At 42.8% G+C, this 22,150-nt stretch overlaps 1 protein-coding gene across 1 annotated transcript in view; it reads right to left on the bottom strand.

Moving 5' to 3' along the window:
* The window catches only part of UNC119 (unc-119 lipid binding chaperone), a 168,565-nt gene extending 146,663 nt beyond the window's left edge, over window positions 1-21,902 (bottom strand). The window contains exon 1 of the mRNA XM_063955981.1: window positions 21,414-21,902. Within this exon, the coding sequence (XP_063812051.1) occupies window positions 21,414-21,600 (187 nt within the window). The 5' untranslated portion in view covers window positions 21,601-21,902. The remainder of the gene's footprint in view (window positions 1-21,413) is intronic.
* Window positions 21,903-22,150: the final 248 nt, after the last annotated feature.

Genomic DNA, 22,150 nt, shown 5'->3' with positions numbered 1-22,150 from the left:
TCAACACAATTCTCATATTTTGAACTCTATACACCACCACAATGAATTTGAAATGAAACAAACAAGATGTGCTTAACTGCAGACTTTCCTCTTTAATTTGAGGGTATTTATATCCTAATCAGGTGAACGGTGTAGGAATTACAACAGTTTCTATATGTGCCTCCCACTTTAAGGGAGCAAAAGTAATGGGACAATCAACTCAAAAGCTATTTTATGGACAGGAGTGGGCTATTCCTTCGTTATTTCATCATCAATTAAGCAGGTAAAAGGTCTGGAGTAGATTCCAGGTGTGACATTTGCATTTGGAATCTGTTGCTGTCGACTCTCAATATGACATCCAAAAGAGCTGCCACTATCAGTGAAGCAAGCCATCATTAGGCTGAAAAATCAAAACAAACCCATCAGAGAGATAGGTGTGGCCAAATCAACTGTTTGGAACAGTCTTAAAAAAGAAAGAACGCACCAGAGAGATATATATACCCCATGGTCCTTTTGGAGTTCCCAGCATCCTCTAGGACGAAGGAGAAATATAAAATATCCGTGCTTACAATAGGCCACAATGCCTTAGTGGCTGGTTGGGTAATACGGCTGCTAGTCGAATATGTCGAAGTCCATATGATTCGATCTTCCTTCGTTTTGTTGGCTTGCTTACTCCTTAAAGATGATGAAAAGAGGAGTTCCCGTGGGGTATCCAATACTTTCTGTTTCTGCTTTAATAATAATTGTACAGGATATCCCCTAAGGGAGAATTTTTGTACCATCTGATCCAATTGTGTTTCTAATAACCCTCTAGGGGTTCGAAGATCGAATCATATGGACTTCGACATATTCGACTAGCAGCCGTATTACCCAACCAGCCACTAAGGCATTGTGGCCTATTGTAAGCACGGATAAAGAGTTACAGAGCTTTAATAACCGAACCCCGATGGCAAGCTTCCAACGTGGAAGGAATATAAAGGACATGGTAGTACGCACGGACATTACTGATTTCAAACAACCCATGAGTAGCTTTTTAGGGACTAGGCGAAAGGGATGTTATAAATGCATCAATTGCGCCACATGCAGCCATATGGATGTAGGCACTACATTCAGACATCCCCATAGTGGTAAATATATCACCATTAAGCATGCGGTGACCAGTACAACATCATTCGCAATATATATAATAAGATGTCCCTGTGGGTACTACTATGTGGGCAAAACTATTCGGCCCTTTAAGGAACGAGCCACACAACACCGGTCTGCAATTAAAGCAGCCATACAAACCGGGGATAGTGATCAACCAGTGGCTAAACATTTCGCAGAGCGAGGTCATAGTATGGCGAGTGTCAAGTATATGATTATCGATCATCTTCCTGAAAACAGGAGAGGGGGTGACCGTAGTAAACAACTTCTGATTATGGAGGCGAGATGGATTACAAGGTTGGACACTGTATGGCCCAGAGGCCTCAACGACAAGATTTGCTGGAACTCCTTAATATAAGCTTATGCAATGCATCTTTGAGTCTAATCATATTACTGATTTTGGGTATAGAGAACACACTACAGTAAATAGCATTTAGATAATTATTAATAATCAATTATGGTTTAAATAATGTTCCCTTCAGTCGATGTCAGTTTGGTGTGTGGGAGTGTGCAGTTATCTGCACCCTCACCACGGTTTTAACAATATATATGTTTTGTTTTGTCATTTCAGATCGGATGGCTGTGTTAACCGCGGGCCCTTATTATAACCAGCTGACGGCGCTAGGTGGACGCTGGCTGCGTCCCTAGTAACCCAGGTTGCTGTTTAAGTAAGTTCCCAAGGCAACGGGTGCACGTCGGATGAGACGTGGTGTGCGCCGGCCCACGTGGTGGGGGTAGCCGCGTGACGTCATCACCGTGCGCTTGGCGGCGTGGGCGCGAGACACAGCTTCGATCAGAGTTGATCGATGTAATGGTTATGTGGGCACCTTTATAAGCGAGGTTTTATGTGTATTGTCATTTCACTGTTATACATCCTGATGACGGTGTTGTCTAGCACCGAAACGTTGATGGAAATTTCTATTTAAGTACAAGCTTTTTCTTCAAAATCCTCTGAGTGCCGTCCCCCTCTGTATCTTTGTATGCTGGTCACCGGCCTAGGACGTGGACACCGGGGTAAGACATCATTTTACATTGAGTGCCGGAACAAACAATTTGTATAATATATATATATATATATATATATATATATATATATATATATATATATATATATATATATATATATATATATATATATATATATATATATATATATATATATATATATATATATCCATCCTATTTGTGGTCTCCTATGCATGATGATTTGACTAAAATTTCTGACTGATGCTGATGTCAGCCGTTGCATTTTATCCCTATTTATAGTAACTATAATGCATGACTATGCACCATACCCCTGGATATCCTTATCCATTAGGAATTTATCTAACCCATTCTTAAAGGTGTTGACAGATTCCGCCATTACAACTCCCTCAGGCAGGGAATTCCAAACACGTATTGTCCTTACCGTGAAAAAGCCTTTACGCCGTATTGTGCGGAATCTCCTCTCCTCTAACCTGAACGAGTGTCCACGAGTCCTCTGTGCTGATCTAACCAAAAACAGGTCCTGCGCAAGCTCTTTGTATTGTCCCCTTATATATTTGTAGATGTTGATCATATCCCCTCTTAGTCTCCGCTTTTCCAATGTAAACATGCCTAGTCTTTCAAGCCTTTCCTTGTATTCCATCGTCTCCATGCCCTTAAATAGTTTGGTCGCCCTCCTCTGAACCTTTTCTAGCTCCAGGATATCCTTTTTGTAGTACAGTGCCCAGAATTGTACACAGTATTCAAGGTGTGGCCTCACTAGTGATTTATATAACGGGAGTATAATACTCTCGTCCCTAGCATCAATACCCCATTTTATGCATGCTAATATCTTATTAGCCTTCTTTGCTGCAGTCCTACTTTGGGTACTACTGCTTAGTTTGCTATCTATGAGGACACCTAAGTCCTTTTCCAGTACAGAATCCCCTAATTTTACCCCATTTAGTAGGTAGGTGTAATTTTTGTTCTGGTTACCACAGTGCATTACCTTACACTTGTCTGTGTTGAAGCGCATTCTCCATTTGGCTGCCCATGCTTCTAATTTAACTAAGTCGTTCTGTAGAGACTCGGCATCCTCCTCTGTATTTATAGCCTTACACAATTTGGTATCATCTGCAAAAATTGACACCATGCTCTCTAGACCTTCTGTTAGGTCGTTAATGAAAATATTGAACAATAGCGGTCCTAATACTGAGCCTTGCGGCACACCACTTAGCACTTCAGTCCAAGTTGAAAAAGATCCATTAACCACAACGCGCTGCTCCCTATTATCTAACCAGTTTTTGACCCAAGTGCATATTGTGCTTCCTAGCCCTGATTCTTGTAGCTTGTAGATAAGTCTCATGTGTGGTACAGTATCGAACGCTTTGGCAAAGTCTAAAAAGATTACATCCACGTCTTTACCATGATCTAGGTTTGCGCTTACTGTTTCATAAAAGCCAAGTAAGTTGGTTTGACAGGATCTGTCCTTCATAAACCCATGTTGATTCCTTTTAATGACCTTATTGACTTCAAGGAACTTCTGAATACTATCTCTTAGAATACCTTCCAATACTTTCCCCACTATAGATGTAAAACTAACTGGTCTATAATTACCTGGTTCAGCTTTACTTCCCTTTTTGAATATAAGCACTACTTCCGCTATACGCCAGTCTTTGGGAACCATACCTGATATAACTGAATCCTTAAAGATCAAAAATAGCGGTTTTGCCAGTTCAGAGTGAAGCTCCATTAGAACCCTTTGGTGAATACCATCGTGCCCTGGTGATTTATTAATCTTTAAATGTTTTAATCGGTCACAGACTACTTCCTCGCTTAAATAAGTACCTATCAGTGGGATATTCTCATTATTGAGATTGTTTGTCAGTCCCTGAATTGGGTCCTCTCTAGTAAATACGGTTGGAAAAAAAAAACTCATTTAGTGTGTCCGCAATGTCATTATCATTTTTGCTTAAGACTCCCAACTTGTCTTTTAAAGGGCCTATACTCTCCTTCTTTAATCTCTTGCTATTAATGTATTTAAAGAATTTTTTGGGATTCGCTTTGCTTTCCTTTGCTACTAGTTTTTCAGTTTCTACTTTAGCCGCTCTTATTTCCTTTTTGCAAATTTTGTTACATTCCTTATAGTGCTGAAATGACTCTGCTTCCCCGTCAGATTTGTATTTTTTAAATGCTTGCCTTTTCTTGCCCATAAGTTCCTTAATCTTTTTGTTAAGCCACATCGGTTTATGATTTTTATTCCTTTTTTTTGCTGCTCATAGGAATAAATTTGAGTGTATTTTTAGCTAGCAGGAATTTTAGTACCTCCCATTTCTCCGTAGTATTTTTTCCTAATAACAAACCTTCCCATTCAATATCCCTGAAAAAATACCTTCATCTTTTCAAAATTTGCTTTGCTAAAATTTAGAGTCCTAGTTGAGCCAGTATAGGGCTGTTTATGGAAACTGATATTGAATGTGACCATATTGTGGTCGCTGTTTCCTATGGGTTCCCCTACTATAATACCCGATACCATATCCCCATTGTTTGTTAATGCCAGGTCTAAGATTGCATTGTACCTAGTTGGTTCCTCAATTAGTTGGACTAAGTAATTATCATTAAGTGTGTTTAAAAACATATTGCCCCTAGCAGTATCACATGAATCGTTTTTCCAGTTTATCTCTGGATAGTTAAAATCTCCCATCACTACTATGTCTCCTACTCCTGCTGCTCTTTCAATTTGCTTTAGTAACAATTCCTCCTCAGATGCGTTGATACCAGGCGGCCTATAGCATACACCCAATACTAACTTTTTTATTCCTTTTTCCCCGCATGCAATTTCTACCCATAATGTCTCAACAGTGTCTACAGTCCCCTCCTGAATATCTTCCCGTATATCAGGTTTTAAAAACGGCTTTACGTAAAGACACACCCCTTCACCCTTTTTATTTAGTCTGTCTCTCCTAAACAGTGTATAGCCCTCTAGATTGACTGTCCAATCATGAGATTCGTCCCACCAAGTTTCAGTAATGCCTATAATATCATACGGTTTGCTTGCTGCAAGTATTTCTAGTTCACCCTTTTTACCAGTAATGCTTCTGGCGTTTACATACATACAACTAAGATAAGTATTTTCCCTTGCGTTAGGGACATCTTTCACCTTATGTAGCAATGATGACCTGTAATCGTCATTGGTTAGTGCTTTGGTAAAATCTCTTAGTACCCATGTTAGTAACCTTACCGCCCTGCTCTTACCCTCCCCGCAACTTCTCCCCCATTTCGTTTACTACCGCCATCCCCACTATTCTCACTGCATGACCCGTAGTTTCTAGCTAACCCCCCCCCCCCCCCAGACTCCTAGTTTAAAATCTTCTCCAACCTTCTAACCATCCTTCCCCCCAGCACCGCTGCCCCCTCCTCAGTCAGGTGCAATCCGTCACGACAAAAGAGATGGCGCCTGACTGAGAAGTCCGCCCAGTGTTCCAGGAACACAAACCCCTCTTTCCTGCACCAATCCCTAAGCCACACATTTACCTCCCTAATATCCCTCCCTGGACTAGCGCGTGGCACACATACATACATACATACATACATACATATATATATATATATATATATATATATATATATACACAAGCTGTTTGTCCCGGTACTCCCTGTTCATGTAGATGAATGGCTGCGGTGCCCTCCCAGGTAAGATGAATACAATCTCCCAGTATGCAGTATAAGTAACAATGAGCGGCACTCAGCAGGCTTGTAGTAGAGAAAATGCAGTTAGTTTAATCCGACATGTTTCGGGGACAACCCCGTCCTCAGGGCCTAACCAGCCAAATAAGTGACATACTGGAGATATAAATACACACATGCCCAGGTGCAAAACATAATAAACAATTATACTCACCTGTTCAGCGGCGCCTGACTCCCGCTCGTGGGTCCGGCATCCATCGCGTCGCCTCCCGCTGACGTCAGTGGCCGGCCGCGTCACCCGCCCGTCTCCATGGGAACACCCGGAGACGTCAATACGCAGCCCTGCCGCCCGCCCCTCACGGAGGACGTGTTGTTGGTATAGCCAATCACAGCTGAGAGTCGGGCCGCCTCACAAGTGTTGCATAGCAACCTAAAGGAAAATAATAATAAACGAAGAAAAAATGTGATGTGAATCAAAACACAGTACATGAGATAAAAGACAATTAAAAACAACAAGACGTGTACCAAAGGTACTAACCAGTGGGGTAACTCCTACGGCTGGCCCCTAGCGTCCCTAGACCCTTATATTAGAATATTAAATAGTATTAAGCTTAGATAACTTCTATCACTATACTGACCTCTTACTAGGAAAACACTAAAGAAAACACTGGATGCCTAGATTCTCGTTAAGACCTCCAGGCGAAAGTGTGCCTAATTGGAAAATCCAGCGCGATTCCTTCTGTAGAAGAATCCTGTCCCTATTACCTCCCCTGAGTGTGTTAGGTACATGATCGATCAATATGGCCCTAATGCTGGCCACCCCATGTTTAGCCTGGACACAATGCCGGGCAAAGGGTTGGTCACTCGTTCCTTTCTCGTGGGCTTTCTTAATAGCACTCCTATGGAGTGCCATACGTTCTCGAAACTGCCTAATCGTTTTGCCGATATAGGCCAGCCCACAGGGGCAAGTAATTAAATAAATCACGTGTGTGGTCGTACAGGTAAGTCGATGTTTAATTTGATAAATTTTGCCAGTGGAGGGGTGTTTAAATGATGTGCCCGTAATCAACGTGTTACATGTAGCACAGCCAAGGCACCTATAGCACCCATTCTTGGACCTGAGAAAATGACTCTCACGGTTTTTTGTAAGATCTGATATGTCCAACTTCATGACATAATCCCCTATGTTTCTGCCACGGGTGTGACTCGGTAATAATGATGTTTCAGCTAAGGTGGACAAAGAGGGGTCTGTCTGTATCATAGGCCACAAGTTTTTAGCTCGTCTCACCCTGTCCCTGGTTGCCGTGGTGTATTTATTGACCCAAGGGAGTTTGGGGCCTGGCTGTGACTGCAATCTACTACTGGGGCACAGGGCTTGTGCTCTGGGAATCTGTAGTGCCCGGGCCCTTGCACTACGCAGTTCCTTAATAGGGTAACCCCTTTCAGCAAACTTAATTAGCATCTGATCCATGGTTCTGGCTGTCTCATCCGGGTCCGAAGTGATTCGTCGGACCCGCATGAACTGTGAGAAAGGTAGGCCTCTACGTAATGAAGGTGGATGGAAACTTTGATAGGCCATCAGTGTGTTTCTATCGGTACTTTTTACATAAAGTGAAGTGCTCAATTGGTCATTAATAATAGTAATAGTAACATCAAGATAATTGATAGTGCTGTCATCTATCTTATAGGTAAATTGTACAGCATGTTGGGTACTGTTATGGTCTTCCCATATGGCCATGAGTTGTTCCCTGGGGCCCTGCCACAGCACAATGAGGTCATCTATGTAACGCCTATAATAGACGACCCGTATGGCTATGGCAGGGTCCAAGGTGAACATTTGTTTCTCTACCAAAGACATGAAGGCATTCGCGTACGATGGGGCCACTGCTGACCCCATCGCACAGCCTGCTAATTGTAACCAGAATTTGCCATTGTACACAAAATAATTCCTTCTAAGGACCTTATCCAACAAGGACAAGAAGAATGTTATATCAGGGCCCTGGTACCAGACATTATCCTGAATCAATTGTCTTACAGCCTCCACACCTGCCTCATGGGGAATGCAGGTGTAGAGGCTGGAGACATCAGCGCTACATAGTAAGGTCCCTTCAGGTAGAGGGCCCAACTCCTGTAGCTGTACCAGCGGGAGGCGACGCGATGGATGCCGGACCCACGAGCGGGAGTCAGGCGCCGCTGAACAGGTGAGTATAATTGTTTATTATGTTTTGCACCTGGGCATGTGTGTATTTATATCTCCAGTATGTCACTTATTTGGCTGGTTAGGCCCAGAGGACGGGGTTGTCCCCGAAACATGTCGGATTAAACTAACTGCATTTTCTCTACTACAAGCCTGCTGAGTGCCGCTCATTGTTACTTATACTGCATACTGGGAGATTGTATTCATCTTACCTGGGAGGGCACCGCAGCCATTCATCTACATGAACAGGGAGTGCCGGGACAAACAGCTTGGATATTCCTGCAATCAAGGTGGGCTGGTGGCCCCAGCACTTTGGTTCAATCCAAGGCACCCCACATCTTTATCTTATGTGCACTAATTGCCGACACAGGTCCAACAACGTTTTAAACAGTTAACCTAACTGCATTTATCACCAGTGGAGTCCACGGCTGTTACCCCAGTTTATTTCACTACCCCTTTGGAATTATAAACCCAGCCCGGATGTCTAATACCGGCTCAGAAGTGGATGCGGCCCTGGAATTGATACAGCGAGATGCCAGCGAACGACTGAGCTTCTCAGACGCTGAGGCGAGGGCTATCTTGGTGGACAGAAAGCTTGGGGATGAAACCACCAAAAGTAGTAATGATGATTTATACAAAAAATGGCTGAGGATGAAACAAAAGGAGTGTGATTTTTTGTATCACGGTATATCCTTATCCGACTACTATAGGAACAACATGATACCCCGGGGCTTCAGGATACGCAACTCACCGACAATAGGCCGTTACAACACCTCATTTTGCCGTCGGTGGGTTGCTATCCTTAACAAGTGTTCAATGGACCTCATCCTACTGGTAGTTGAAGAGTCTACCAGGGAACTTAACAGCATCAGGGAACAACTTTTAGTGTTTGAAGGAGAACACAAACCGGTCCTAACACTTGACACACACACTGATTGGATATCCAAATTAAATACCCAAGTGGAGCAATACCGCCAGGACCTGGTGCGGTTTAAAAAGGAGAAACTTGGTATTGTCCAAAGGGATTACCAGCAGCGACAGGTTTATCCTTGGCTAGGAGGACAACGCACTCCACAGGAACATCCAAATCGACGACAACGTACCCGCAGAGGACGCGAATATTATGGAGGCACTAGCACGTCAGCCAGTGAGTCGGAAGGAAGCACAGGGGTGTCTCACTCACAAGGAGGCCGTATCCCTTTAGGAGTACAGCCGCAGGGGACAGAACCCCGTTCCAACCGCACCCCCAACGCAGGCCGCGGACGAGGACGAGGAGGGCGGGCCAAAACCAGAGAGCCATCCGCGCCCAGGCCTCCTCGACCTTAAAAGAAACAGTATTTAATCTATCCTCCACTCCGTTAACTGAAATTGAATACCGGACTTTATCAAAAGGACTGTCCTTTGTCCCCACGGTCCCCCCGGACCCATTAGAGTGGAAGGTAGAGGTGCATCGTCTCAATAGATCACTTAGAAGGAGTGAATTCTTCAACAACATGGAGACAGATCCCGATTTATCCACATCGGTGATACCGAAGCAAGTACAAAAAATAGCCCCACGCTCACTATTTGATCCCCCCAGCCTAAACCCTTCCATACGAACCTTCACGCGAATGTTGGAACAAGATGCAGAGAACAAACCGATATCAACTAACATGACCAGATCCGAACTGGAAACGCTTAAAGAACTGTCTTGCAGATCGGACATAGTAATCCGCAAGGCGGATAAGGGAGGATCTATAGTCATACAGGATCTTGACGACTACATTAAGGAGAGTGAACGTCAGCTCAGTGACAACAACACATACAAACGTTTGACCATGGATCCCACCAGAGATTACAAGAAAGAGTTGGACTCTCTTTTGGATTCGGCGGTTGGGCAAGACATCATTCCTTCAAAGATTTGTAACATGCTTAAAATAGAACATCCTAAGGCCCCATTGTTCTATACAGTGCCTAAGGTCCACAAAAGCCTGGTGGACCCCCCTGGCCGACCGATAGTATCGGCCAGGGGTTCCCTGTATCACCCCATATCTGTGTTTCTTGATGCATACTTGAACCCATGTGTACAGAAGTTGCCGTCGTATCTAAAGGATACTACTAACCTCCTGGTACAGCTACAGGAGTTGGGCCCTCTACCTGAAGGGACCTTACTATGTAGCGCTGATGTCTCCAGCCTCTACACCTGCATTCCCCATGAGGCAGGTGTGGAGGCTGTAAGACAATTGATTCAGGATAATGTCTGGTACCAGGGCCCTGATATAACATTCTTCTTGTCCTTGTTGGATAAGGTCCTAAGAAGGAATTATTTTGTGTACAATGGCAAATTCTGGTTACAATTAGCAGGCTGTGCGATGGGGTCAGCAGTGGCCCCATCGTACGCGAATGCCTTCATGTCTTTGGTAGAGAAACAAATGTTCACCTTGGACCCTGCCATAGCCATACGGGTCGTCTATTATAGGCGCTACATAGATGACCTCATTGTGCTGTGGCAGGGCCCCAGGGAACAACTCATGGCCATATGGGAAGACCATAACAGTACCCAACATGCTGTACAATTTACCTATAAGATAGATGACAGCACTATCAATTATCTTGATGTTACTATTACTATTATTAATGACCAATTGAGCACTTCACTTTATGTAAAAAGTACCGATAGAAACACACTGATGGCCTATCAAAGTTTCCATCCACCTTCATTACGTAGAGGCCTACCTTCCTCACAGTTCATGCGGGTCCGACGAATCACTTCGGACCCGGATGAGACAGCCAGAACCATGGATCAGATGCTAATTAAGTTTGCTGAAAGGGGTTACCCTATTAAGGAACTGCGTAGTGCAAGGGCCCGGGCACTACAGATTCCCAGAGCACAAGCCCTGTGCCCCAGTAGTAGATTGCAGTCACAGCCAGGCCCCAAACTCCCTTGGGTCAATAAATACACCACGGCAACCAGGGACAGGGTGAGACGAGCTAAAAACTTGTGGCCTATGATACAGACAGACCCCTCTTTGTCCACCTTAGCTGAAACATCATTATTACCGAGTCACACCCGTGGCAGAAACATAGGGGATTATGTCATGAAGTTGGACATATCAGATCTTACAAAAAACCGTGAGAGTCATTTTCTCAGGTCCAAGAATGGGTGCTATAGGTGCCTTGGCTGTGCTACATGTAACACGTTGATTACGGGCACATCATTTAAACACCCCTCCACTGGCAAAATTTATCAAATTAAACATCGACTTACCTGTACGACCACACACGTGATTTATTTAATTACTTGCCCCTGTGGGCTGGCCTATATCGGCAAAACGATTAGGCAGTTTCGAGAACGTATGGCACTCCATAGGAGTGCTATTAAGAAAGCCCACGAGAAAGGAACGAGTGACCAACCCTTTGCCCGGCATTGTGTCCAGGCTAAACATGGGGTGGCCAGCATTAGGGCCATATTGATCGATCATGTACCTAACACACTCAGGGGAGGTAATAGGGACAGGATTCTTCTACAGAAGGAATCGCGCTGGATTTTCCAATTAGGCACACTTTCGCCTGGAGGTCTTAACGAGAATCTAGGCATCCAGTGTTTTCTTTAGTGTTTTCCTAGTAAGAGGTCAGTATAGTGATAGAAGTTATCTAAGCTTAATACTATTTAATATTCTAATATAAGGGTCTAGGGACGCTAGGGGCCAGCCGTAGGAGTTACCCCACTGGTTAGTACCTTTGGTACACGTCTTGTTGTTTTTAATTGTCTTTTATCTCATGTACTGTGTTTTGATTCACATCACATTTTTTCTTCGTTTATTATTATTTTCCTTTAGGTTGCTATGCAACACTTGTGAGGCGGCCCGACTCTCAGCTGTGATTGGCTATACCAACAACACGTCCTCCGTGAGGGGCGGGCGGCAGGGCTGCGTATTGACGTCTCCGGGTGTTCCCATGGAGACGGGCGGGTGACGCGGCCGGCCACTGACGTCAGCGGGAGGCGACGCGATGGATGCCGGACCCACGAGCGGGAGTCAGGCGCCGCTGAACAGGTGAGTATAATTGTTTATTATGTTTTGCACCTGGGCATGTGTGTATTTATATCTCCAGTATGTCACTTATTTGGCTGGTTAGGCCCTGAGGACGGGGTTGTCCCCGAAACATGTCGGATTAAACTAACTGCATTTTCTCTACTACAAGCCTGCTGAGTGCCGCTCATTGTTACTTATACTATATATATATATATATATATATATATATATCAGCAACATAGCCGGCACTCCCCTTGCTATCATAGCATCTGCTCCGGTGCCCTCCTTAGGATACAGGATCCAATAATAACCAGAAGAACAGGCAGCACTCCAGAGACTTTGTTACCAGTGCTTCTTTTTAATGAAGATGCATCCTACAATTGTTTCGGGCCACTGCCCGTCATCAGGGATGTACAACATAATGCAAAGATACAATATATACCCTCACCAGGACCTCCCCCCACCTGTAAAAGCAATAACTCACCACACCTGCGTATGTTGCCTCCGTTCAGTCCACCACGCCGACTGCTGCCATCACTCACTGTGCGGCTGCTTCCGTACAGCGGGCGTCGTCATCAGGAGGCGCCCGCAGGGAGGAGAGCGTCATGCAACAACGGTTACCTAGGTAACCAACAAACATTGCAGTGAAATATATAATACAAACGTCCCGCATAACAAACCTAATCTCCTATATCAATATTGGTCTATGCAGGCAAACTATATAGACAAAAAACATACAAAACCAAATATACAAAAACATAACTTAAAAGCAAGGTATGGGACACTGTTAGAAAACAGTTACTTATAAATCCCAAAATGGCATGTTATACAAGGTAGTATTGGTGAGCATCTTGGAAAATCAATTCAATAAGAGGCTAATAAGGAAAGGAACCTGTACTGCACATATAAATATCAAAATCCACACAAGAGGAAATATATGGACCTAATTTACAAGAAGGTTACAAAAAACTAAGTAAACCGTGTTGTTCGTTTAGCCCCCTAGGGGCCAATGTGTCCAACCTGAAAATCCATCGGCTCTCAAGTTGGAGCAATCTTTTGCCCCTACCGCCCCCCCCCCCCCCCCGTATAGATGCCGGGACATGATCAATTAATTTATTTCTGATACTCGCTATGCTGTGTGAAGCCTGAACACAGTGATGAGCCATTGGCTGATCACTAGTGCCGGTCCTCAAGGCTGCTCGTATAGCTGATCTGTGGTTGGCCATTCTTTCTTTAAACTGGCATTCTGTCTTGCCCACGTAGTGCAAGCCACATGGGCAAGACAGAACATAAATAACAAAACGTGAGGTACACGTCAGTGGAAAGTTAATAGTATATTTTTTTACCAGATCTAGGGTGGCAAATGAAGTCACCCACCAACAAAGAACGACCTGTGGTGCATCCAATGCACCTAAAACACCCAGGTTTTCGTGATAAAAAATGTGACTGAGATTTTGGTTTTGTTAATTCTGTTACGTCTAGTTTTACCAACATGTCTTTGAGGTTTTTCCCCCTGGCATATGCAGGCATAATCCGAGTATAGTATAGGCCAGGTAGATCCTTATCTGTACTGACAATAGGCCAAATCTTTTTAATTTCTTTACTTGTACTCCTACTTTTATCAGTTAACCTATTTACCCAAGGAATCCTGCCCTGATCATCTGCAGCCGATATTTTGCCCTTTAAGGCCACCTCCCTTGGGATTTGACTTACCCTGTGTTTTGTGTCCATTAACAATTTATTATCATATCCCCTCTATTGAAACCTGGATACCATACCCTCCAGAGCTTGATCAATCATGGATGGATCACTGGTAATAAGTCGCGCTCTAAGCATCTGGGAATATGGCAATCCATGTTTCAACGCGGGGGGGTGGAAACTGTCTACTCTAAGAACAGTGTTGCGATCTGTTTTTTTGACATATAATGATGTAACCAACTGACCATTAATATGTGCAATGTTCACATCCAGAAAATTAACACTAGTGGTACTCAAACTATAGGTCAATTTCACAACACTAGAAGAAGTGTTGTGATTATCCAACAACTGCTGTAAACACTCCCTAGAACCTCCCCACACAATCAACAAGTCATCTATGTACCGGACGTACATGATGACTGTACGGGTTGCTCAATAGGAGGGGTTTCTGAACCCAACACATGAACGCATTCGCGTACGATGGGGCCACACTGGACCCCATCGCACAGCCCAGCTTCTGCAAATAGAACTCTCCATTGAATAAAAAATAATTTCTAGTCAACACAAGGGTTAATAACTCGATGAATAACTCCAAAGGGGGGCCAACATAGATAGGGTTGTTCTCAATTAATGCCGCCACTGCGGCTATCCCCAAATCATGAGGGATACATGTGTACAATCCCACAACATCAGCACTACAAAATGTTGTACCAGACGGAAGTTGCCCCAAAGAATCTAGACGAGTCAACAAATCATTAGTATCCTTAAGATAAGACAGTCTGCTGGACACAAGGATTCAACAATGCATCCAAGTATACGGACACTGGTTGATATAGAGACCCACTGGCAGAAATGATTGGTCTGCCAGGGGGGTTTTTACGATCCTTATGGAGTTTGGGCAGTGTATAAAATAAGGGCACAATAGGATATGCAGTTTTTAAAGCCAAAGCCAATTCACTAGAAATCCATGAATTGGAAACTGCCCTAGATAATACACTGTCCAGCTCACATTTAAATTCTACAGTAGGATCTTGTGTTAACTTTTCATATATATCAACATCAGTTAATTGTCTATAGCATTCGGCAATGTAATCTGACAGGTCCTGAACGACTATCGCCCCACCTTTATCTGCATTTCTAATAGTAATGTCAGTGAGAGACTGTAGATTTTTTAAGTCCTGTCGCTCAGTTCCCGTCAGATTACTATGGCCTGCCATCTTCTGATCATTTTTATTAACCACACTGTCCATAAGACGGGAAAAGGTCTTGATTGAAGGACTATTCGTCACTGGATCAAATTTGGACTTTGGCTGCAATTTTCTAAATTGTCCAGGTCTGGGAGGAGATCCCTCAGGAGACCATCCGCCACCTTATCAGGAGCATGCCCAGGCGTTGTAGGGAGGTCATACAGGCACGTGGAGGCCACACACCCTACTGAGCCTCATTTTGACTTGTTTTAGGGACATTACATCAAAGTTGGATCAGCCTGTAGTGTGTTTTTCCACTTTCATTTTGAGGGTGACTTCAAATCCAGACCTCCATGGGTTAATAAATTTGATTTCCATTGATAATTTTTGTGTGATTTTGTTGTCAGCACATTCAACTATGTAAAGAACAAAAGTATTTATCAAGAATATTTCATTCATTCAGATTTAGGATGTGTTATTTTAGTGTTCCCTTTATTTTTTTGAGCAATATATATATATATATATATATATATATATATATATATATATATATATATATACACACACACATACATACATACATACATACATACATACACACACATTATATATACACATACATACACATATATACAATTCTGAGGGCGCTAATGGTGTTTGTTAACAACTAAATGATAATGTGTAAGACAGCTGTATAGTACCAGTAATCTAAAAGTCTTTGTAAAACACAAACTCCTTAAAATAAATAAAATTTATTTTATAGAACCACACATAAGAGCAATTAAGCTCAGATTAACAGCAGATTTTACATTGATGTATTGATTGATCCAACATGAACAGGACAAACAGCTTTTGTCAGATATTCATTCAGATGGTGGTAAATGAAATAATAAAATGACAGAACCCAATGCGTTTCGTCTGAAAGGACTTCAGGGGTAAGTATCAGATCGGTTTTCCATATGGGAAATTACTACAGAATTAATAAAATCGGATAAAAATCTTCAATCAATGAAGGTCCCTAACAGGAACTTTATATATGGCTACCGACGATTGTATTGGACCAATGAAGCATATGAACAAAGGGAACACTATGGAACAATTACTGTTTCCAATGGGTGATAAATTGGATTCGCTGAACCAGCACCATAAATAATAGCAGCCTGGTGTGTGTCTATCAGAGTTCCAATAGGCTGCTATTATTTAGTTTTAAATGCGTTATTTAACAGTGGAAGCAGCACAGAGACCTTAAATAAGAGCGCTTGATTATTTATATGGTGTATTGAACGCACATACCTGTAATAAAAATATGTTGGTTAATAACAATGTTTAAGCTCTTTTCTGAAAAGGTGGTGGAACGGAGATAATTGATGGTATCAACACCCCAATTTAAATTGTGTTTGACAGTCCTTTTTACGGGTTACGCTCTTATTTAGTGTTTTATCATTGGTTTTATTGTATGGAGCTGCTAACATAAACATACATAAGCGCGGTAATTATCTTATTGTCTCAGCACAGAGACCTTGGTAGATTGGTGATTCAGGGACTATTTAGGACTGTCCAATGAGAGAAACAAATCCATTAAAATGGTTCAAAGTTGTGGATAAACCACACAAATCAACCTTAAATGCAGTGATAAAGTTGATAAGAGATTTGACTTTCACATATGAAATTTTTTTGAAGCAATTGGAAAACAAGGGATATTACCAGTCTCTTGGAAGAGATTAGAGGCCCTTTGCATAAAACTTTGGTTCCTGGATTAGGTGTCTTCCTGAGCAGCTGCTGTATGAATGGATGTATTTCCTCTAACACCTCCGTAGCGCAATCCTAAAACTACTGTCCACGATCACCAGTCTACCAATCTCTCTCTTTGTGCTGCTTTGACAGCTATGTTGTTTTTAAATGTTGTGCATCATATACAGTATGTCTAGCTAAAAATAAGTTTTTCATAATGTGTTCTGTATACCTACAATATATAGTGTAATTTATTTTTTTTAAATTTCCATTTATTATAGTTCTTGTCAATTTATCCTTTTACCACATCCAAGTGCGGTTTTCAAATACACCTGAATTGAATTCCCAATTAGGTCTACAAAAAATAAATACCAGGAGATGTATCCAAGAATTCTTTGGGCGGAATGTTTATCCGCCGGCTGCCAGTAGATGGCACTCAAATTGAGCATTTCAACTGTAGCTCATTTCGGGCGCGATGGCTGTCGGCGTCTGCATTTCAGCTCGCACCCGCAGGGTGGTTATCTGAAATGCACAAAAAGTGACCCGTCTGGGCACCCAAACGGCACTTTTCACAATCGCGCCCAGCACTTTGGTCGGGTTTAGCTGCTTAATGCGGCTAAATACAAACCTCTATTGGCACGATTAGGGTAATTAAGAAAAAAAAAAAACACAGACATTTAATATCGCCCCGTAATCTCCCATCACTTTAGATGGGAGATCAGGCAGGCGTGCTATAACAATTGAATATTACCCTAGGTCTCTTTAATTTAGTTTATATTAATTTCCATAAGCACATTACATAAAGCTTTTTATGTTGATATTCAGGAAAATTGTTCTTGCAGGAAGGAATACGTATATGTATTATAAACTCCACTGAGGCAGGGACTAAATATTATCAGTAAGTTGTTGCGTAAAATATGTGCGTAACATAAATAATTGTTAATAAACCCAAATGGTCTTTATGTGCAAATAAACTAGATGGGCCCGATGCAGCAATTCAATTGTTGCTCCATTTGGGGGACACATACAGCAGGGAGGGAACATTTCAGCTAGCAGTCTCCTGAGGTGCTAGGTGAAATGTGTGAGAACTCCGTGGTTTGGGCTCACAAATGGTAGTTTGAGTGCAACTAACCAGGTCTTTAGATGGGTTTAGCTGCTTTTCGCATCTAAACCCGATACTAATGGGCACACGCACACAGAATGCGTGCCCAAGGGGGTGAACAACTGAATAGCTTATTGGTTGGTACTTTATTTCTCACAATTTTCTCTCTTTCCAAGTTTTGAGAAATACCCCCATGAATTTCACATTTTTATTTCCCAATAACCCTTCCCACCTGCCAATTCCCAAACTTACAGGCGTTCCATTACAGATAACCCTACTGGGGCCTGCATGGAGAGCTCACATCCATGAGTAGGATAGTTAGTATTTACAGATTATTTGCAATGTGGCTTGTTAAACACATTAATATCCAGCACATAGACATTTACATTCAAACTCCAGTTTGTAATAATATACAGCCGAGGTTATAGACAAAGGTCCCAGAATTTGTCCGAAAAGAATCATTTTTTATTTTATTTTATTTTATTTATTTATTTATTTATTTTTTTGGGGGGGGGAGGTGCACCTTTATGCAGCTGATAAACTTGATGGGAAACCATAATCAATAAGATGAGCTGAAATGGAGTGGTCTTATTACCTACTCAGCAATGATCTATTTTACATTAAATAAATAGTGGGGGTTTTGGAACTTAGGGAAAAAATGGGTGGATGTAATGGTCAACATATTGAAAAAATAATTAGCAGCTTAGTAGATCTTCAAACACACCCATGAGGTGGCTGCCCAGTGTCGTTTTTGGGGTGTCAGCAGCAGCCCTGATCCCCAGCTTTTCTTTTTGTTAAATTTTATAATCACTTTTCCATTGCGAGATGGGTTTAAAGCTTTCCTTTTGTTATCAATGTTGCAATTCCAAGACATTTGGGTACACAACATTTTTTGTCTTCCACCTCCATTTCTGTCACTTATATTAGTTCACTGATTTATGGTTATTTCAGGGCATTGAATTATGGTTATTCGGTCAGTTATTACAGTTTTCCTCAAAATCCACCCAGTGGAAGGCCCAGAGCAGGCTGCCTGTGTGAGAGTTCTGCGCAGCGTACACCAACAGGAGGTCTGACCGGGACCCCAACCGCCTAGTATGTTCCAAATCCATCCACTGGAAGGCTCAAGGGCCCTACACACTATGTGATCCGCCGCCGAGCTGCCCGATGGCGGATAAGGCCGACAGGCGACCCAGGGGCGGGGGGGCTGGGGTATGAGAGAAGTTTCTTCACTCTCCCCCCCCCCTCCCCCGGCTCCATAGCAGTGCAGGCAAATATGGACGAGATAGTCCATATTGGCCTGCATGCACAAGCGACGGGGCACCAACAATACCTCCACACTGAAAAATATGAATGGTATCTCGTTCATTAATGAATGAGATCGCTCATATCTTTCAGTAATATCGCCCAGTGTGTAGGGCCTATTAGAACAGGCTCTCTGGGTCACAGTCCCTTAGACAGCTCTCTTCTCCTTAACAGATAGCGGCAGTTAGCTCTGATGGCTGCAGCAGTAAGCGCTCCTTTAGCCGTTACTCCCTCCTGTCACTGGCGCACGCTATTCCCATAGACATTACATGGGAACTATGCCGCTCCGCAACAACCGAACTGTTACCCCAATCTTATTTTTCTCTTCGACTGGCACATAGACATGGTAAGACCTTTATCTTGATAACTCAACCATATTTTTACATTTAGCCGTTCTCTCAAAATAGGCCCCACAGTAAAAAAAAAGTAAAAAAATATAAAAACCTTCTAGAATAAATAAATTGTGAAATGAATTCTTCCTGTTTCAAACTTGTAACAAGAATTAAAAATTAGATTTTAAAAAAACAGCATAGGGGATGTTGTCACTGCATATCCCCACTAAAAAGCAGGCAATAGGACTCCTTCAGTTCAGTTCAAAACACTTGATTGAGGACATGCAGAAAACAAGCCAAGGCAGACAAATTATATAAACCAGGTAAATGGAAACAGTGCAACTGCAAGTTTAATTTAGTTCAATGTAATTTTTATGAAGAACAAGAATAATTTAAGATTTTTATTAAGTAAAGAAATTTATAAAACAAGTATATAGAGAGATAAATCTATGCATCGGGTAATTTTCACTCGAACACTTGTGTAGTGATTAGGGATGTCTCCTCCTCCAACTCATATCCCTCCTTTAGCTGACACGTGTATTATAAAATTACCCATGCAGAGAGTTGATGTATAAAAGGAAAATCCTTTAACTCCCCTACCGTCTCTGAAATCGAATGGGAACCCTCAACCAGATTAAAATGGGTAATCCCTTAATCTCCCAGGCACCATGCGCCACATGCTACGAAAACCATACCTGTGGAATTAGGCAATGCATTGTCTTACTATAATGTGTGCACATAGACGTTAGTGTTCTGTTCACTGTGCTACAAAAGCACATTACCATGTGCCACCTCCACACACCTGACAAAGCAGAAAACATTGGTGGATTAAATTAATAAAGTTGAGACTCTAAAGGGAAAAATAGGAAATTTAGGCCATAAACCAGTTGTTCTCAAACTCGGTCCTTAAGACACCCAAACGGTTCTATTTTTAAGGATATCCATGCTTACACACAGGTGACTTAGATAGTATAATCAAACAGATGTACTATCTGTGCACAAGCATGGATAGCCTTAAAACCTGGACCGTTAGGGTGCTTGAGGACAGAGATTGGGAAACCCTGCCATGAACTATTTTATCTCCGCACAAAAAAAGATGCTGCAAATAAAACATGACAAAATGCTGTGTGTATTCTCACTGCAACATGTCCCCAGGAGTAAAGCAGAATCATCTTCTTCCCTTTTGTCTCTTTTGAAAACCCAAAGTATCATTACTAAAGCAAATGGAAGTATTATTGTTCACAGCGTGCACTGAGGACACCTTTCCACCAGTAATGTTCAGACATGTAACACAATTTTACTAAGAGGAGGGGCAAATTGTGTTGTTTAGGTCAAAGAAGATAGTGTCCTTGCATCTATTGTTGCCGAGAGCAGGGATTATTATGTAGTATCATGTTGCAAAATATGTACATCAATATGTAGCTGGCTAACATGCAGCTAAATATGCAGAGAATCCAGCATGAACAGAAAGGCCCACAGCCAAAACCACCTTGTTTAAAATAAAGTCATTGAACTCATTTACAGCTGCAAACATCATGTATACCAGCGATAGACAACCCGATTCCCTTTGGGGGCCCATCGGGCAGCCCTCCACCCTTCAAAAGGGCCACACATTAATCTCAATAGTAACTGAATTACATTTGATTAGTGAGAGAAATACCTATCTATAATTAGATATCAGCACGCCCTTTAAATAAGAATTACAAGCTATAACAAAACAAATGTGACAACAAGCAAGAAGAAGCTGGGGAATGCAGGTGAGGGCACAGTGGGCAGCATCAGGCCCCAGGGCTGCCTGTTGCCCATCACTGGCGCATATGTTTGCGCCTTATATAGAATTATTTACAAATGCAACTTAATATAATAACAGAATAAATCAGTTTATATGTACAAGGCACCAAATGGGTGCAGGGCACTGGATCTCTGACACACAGCAGCAGGTATATGCTGCTCTCTCAACAGGTAAAACCTAACTAGAGCAAATGCATGAGGTTATTAAATACACGAACGTGATTAGTATCCACAATACAGGGATGAAGCCTGCTCTCCATCGCAGGAGGAGGCTGCTGCACTGACCGGCTGTGATCTTCTGCAACAAGAGCACATCCTCCGGAGTGATGTGAGGTTGCCGGAGCAGTTGCTCCTCCGTGCTGCCAGCTCCAGCTGCTGCCACCACCTGCCCCCCGCTCTGCTTCACCTTCATGCCGCCCTCCTGCGTCCTGCTGCCGGGGAGAGTGTCAGTGCCCAGAGAGGAAGAGCTCATTCTCCGGGAGAGGGGAACCGAGAGGAAGTAATAAGCGAGAGACGGAGGAGAGACTAGTGAGAGAGAAAGACAGAGCGCAGGAGTGAGGAGGAGGTGGGACCGAGAGTGACCTGCCCGCCCGTTTCACTAATAATAATCCGGGGGAACGTGCACCACACACACCGCGCCGCTCAGTCACCGCTCGCCCAGGCAGGCAGGAGGATCTTTGTCAATAAACACGTCTGCTGCCTGCGCGCGCCCGCCCGCCTCGGAAGTGGGCAGCCTCGATAATAACATAGTAACTGCCAGATAGGAGGTGTGTGTTATACAAACTGAAAGGAGGTGGAACATAGATTTGTTTTATTTATAAGTCCTGTAATAACACGATGGCCTCTGATTGGCTGGGGTGGAAAGAACAATGGTGCTATTGTGACAGGGTAATGATGCAGAGCTACTGGATGTTGCATAAATAAATAAGAAAAAGCTTGATTCTTGCACAGGAGACGAGGCTGAAGTTAGATTCTTATTTGGCCAGCTTCTTATTCACTTCTTATTCATGCTCCAGCTTCTT

Source organism: Pseudophryne corroboree, chromosome 2, assembly GCF_028390025.1.
Source record: "Pseudophryne corroboree isolate aPseCor3 chromosome 2, aPseCor3.hap2, whole genome shotgun sequence".
NCBI classification, from domain to species: Eukaryota; Metazoa; Chordata; class Amphibia; order Anura; family Myobatrachidae; genus Pseudophryne; species Pseudophryne corroboree.
Note: the sequence above shows the minus strand (reverse complement) of the source record. Positions and strands in the feature narration are given on the sequence as shown.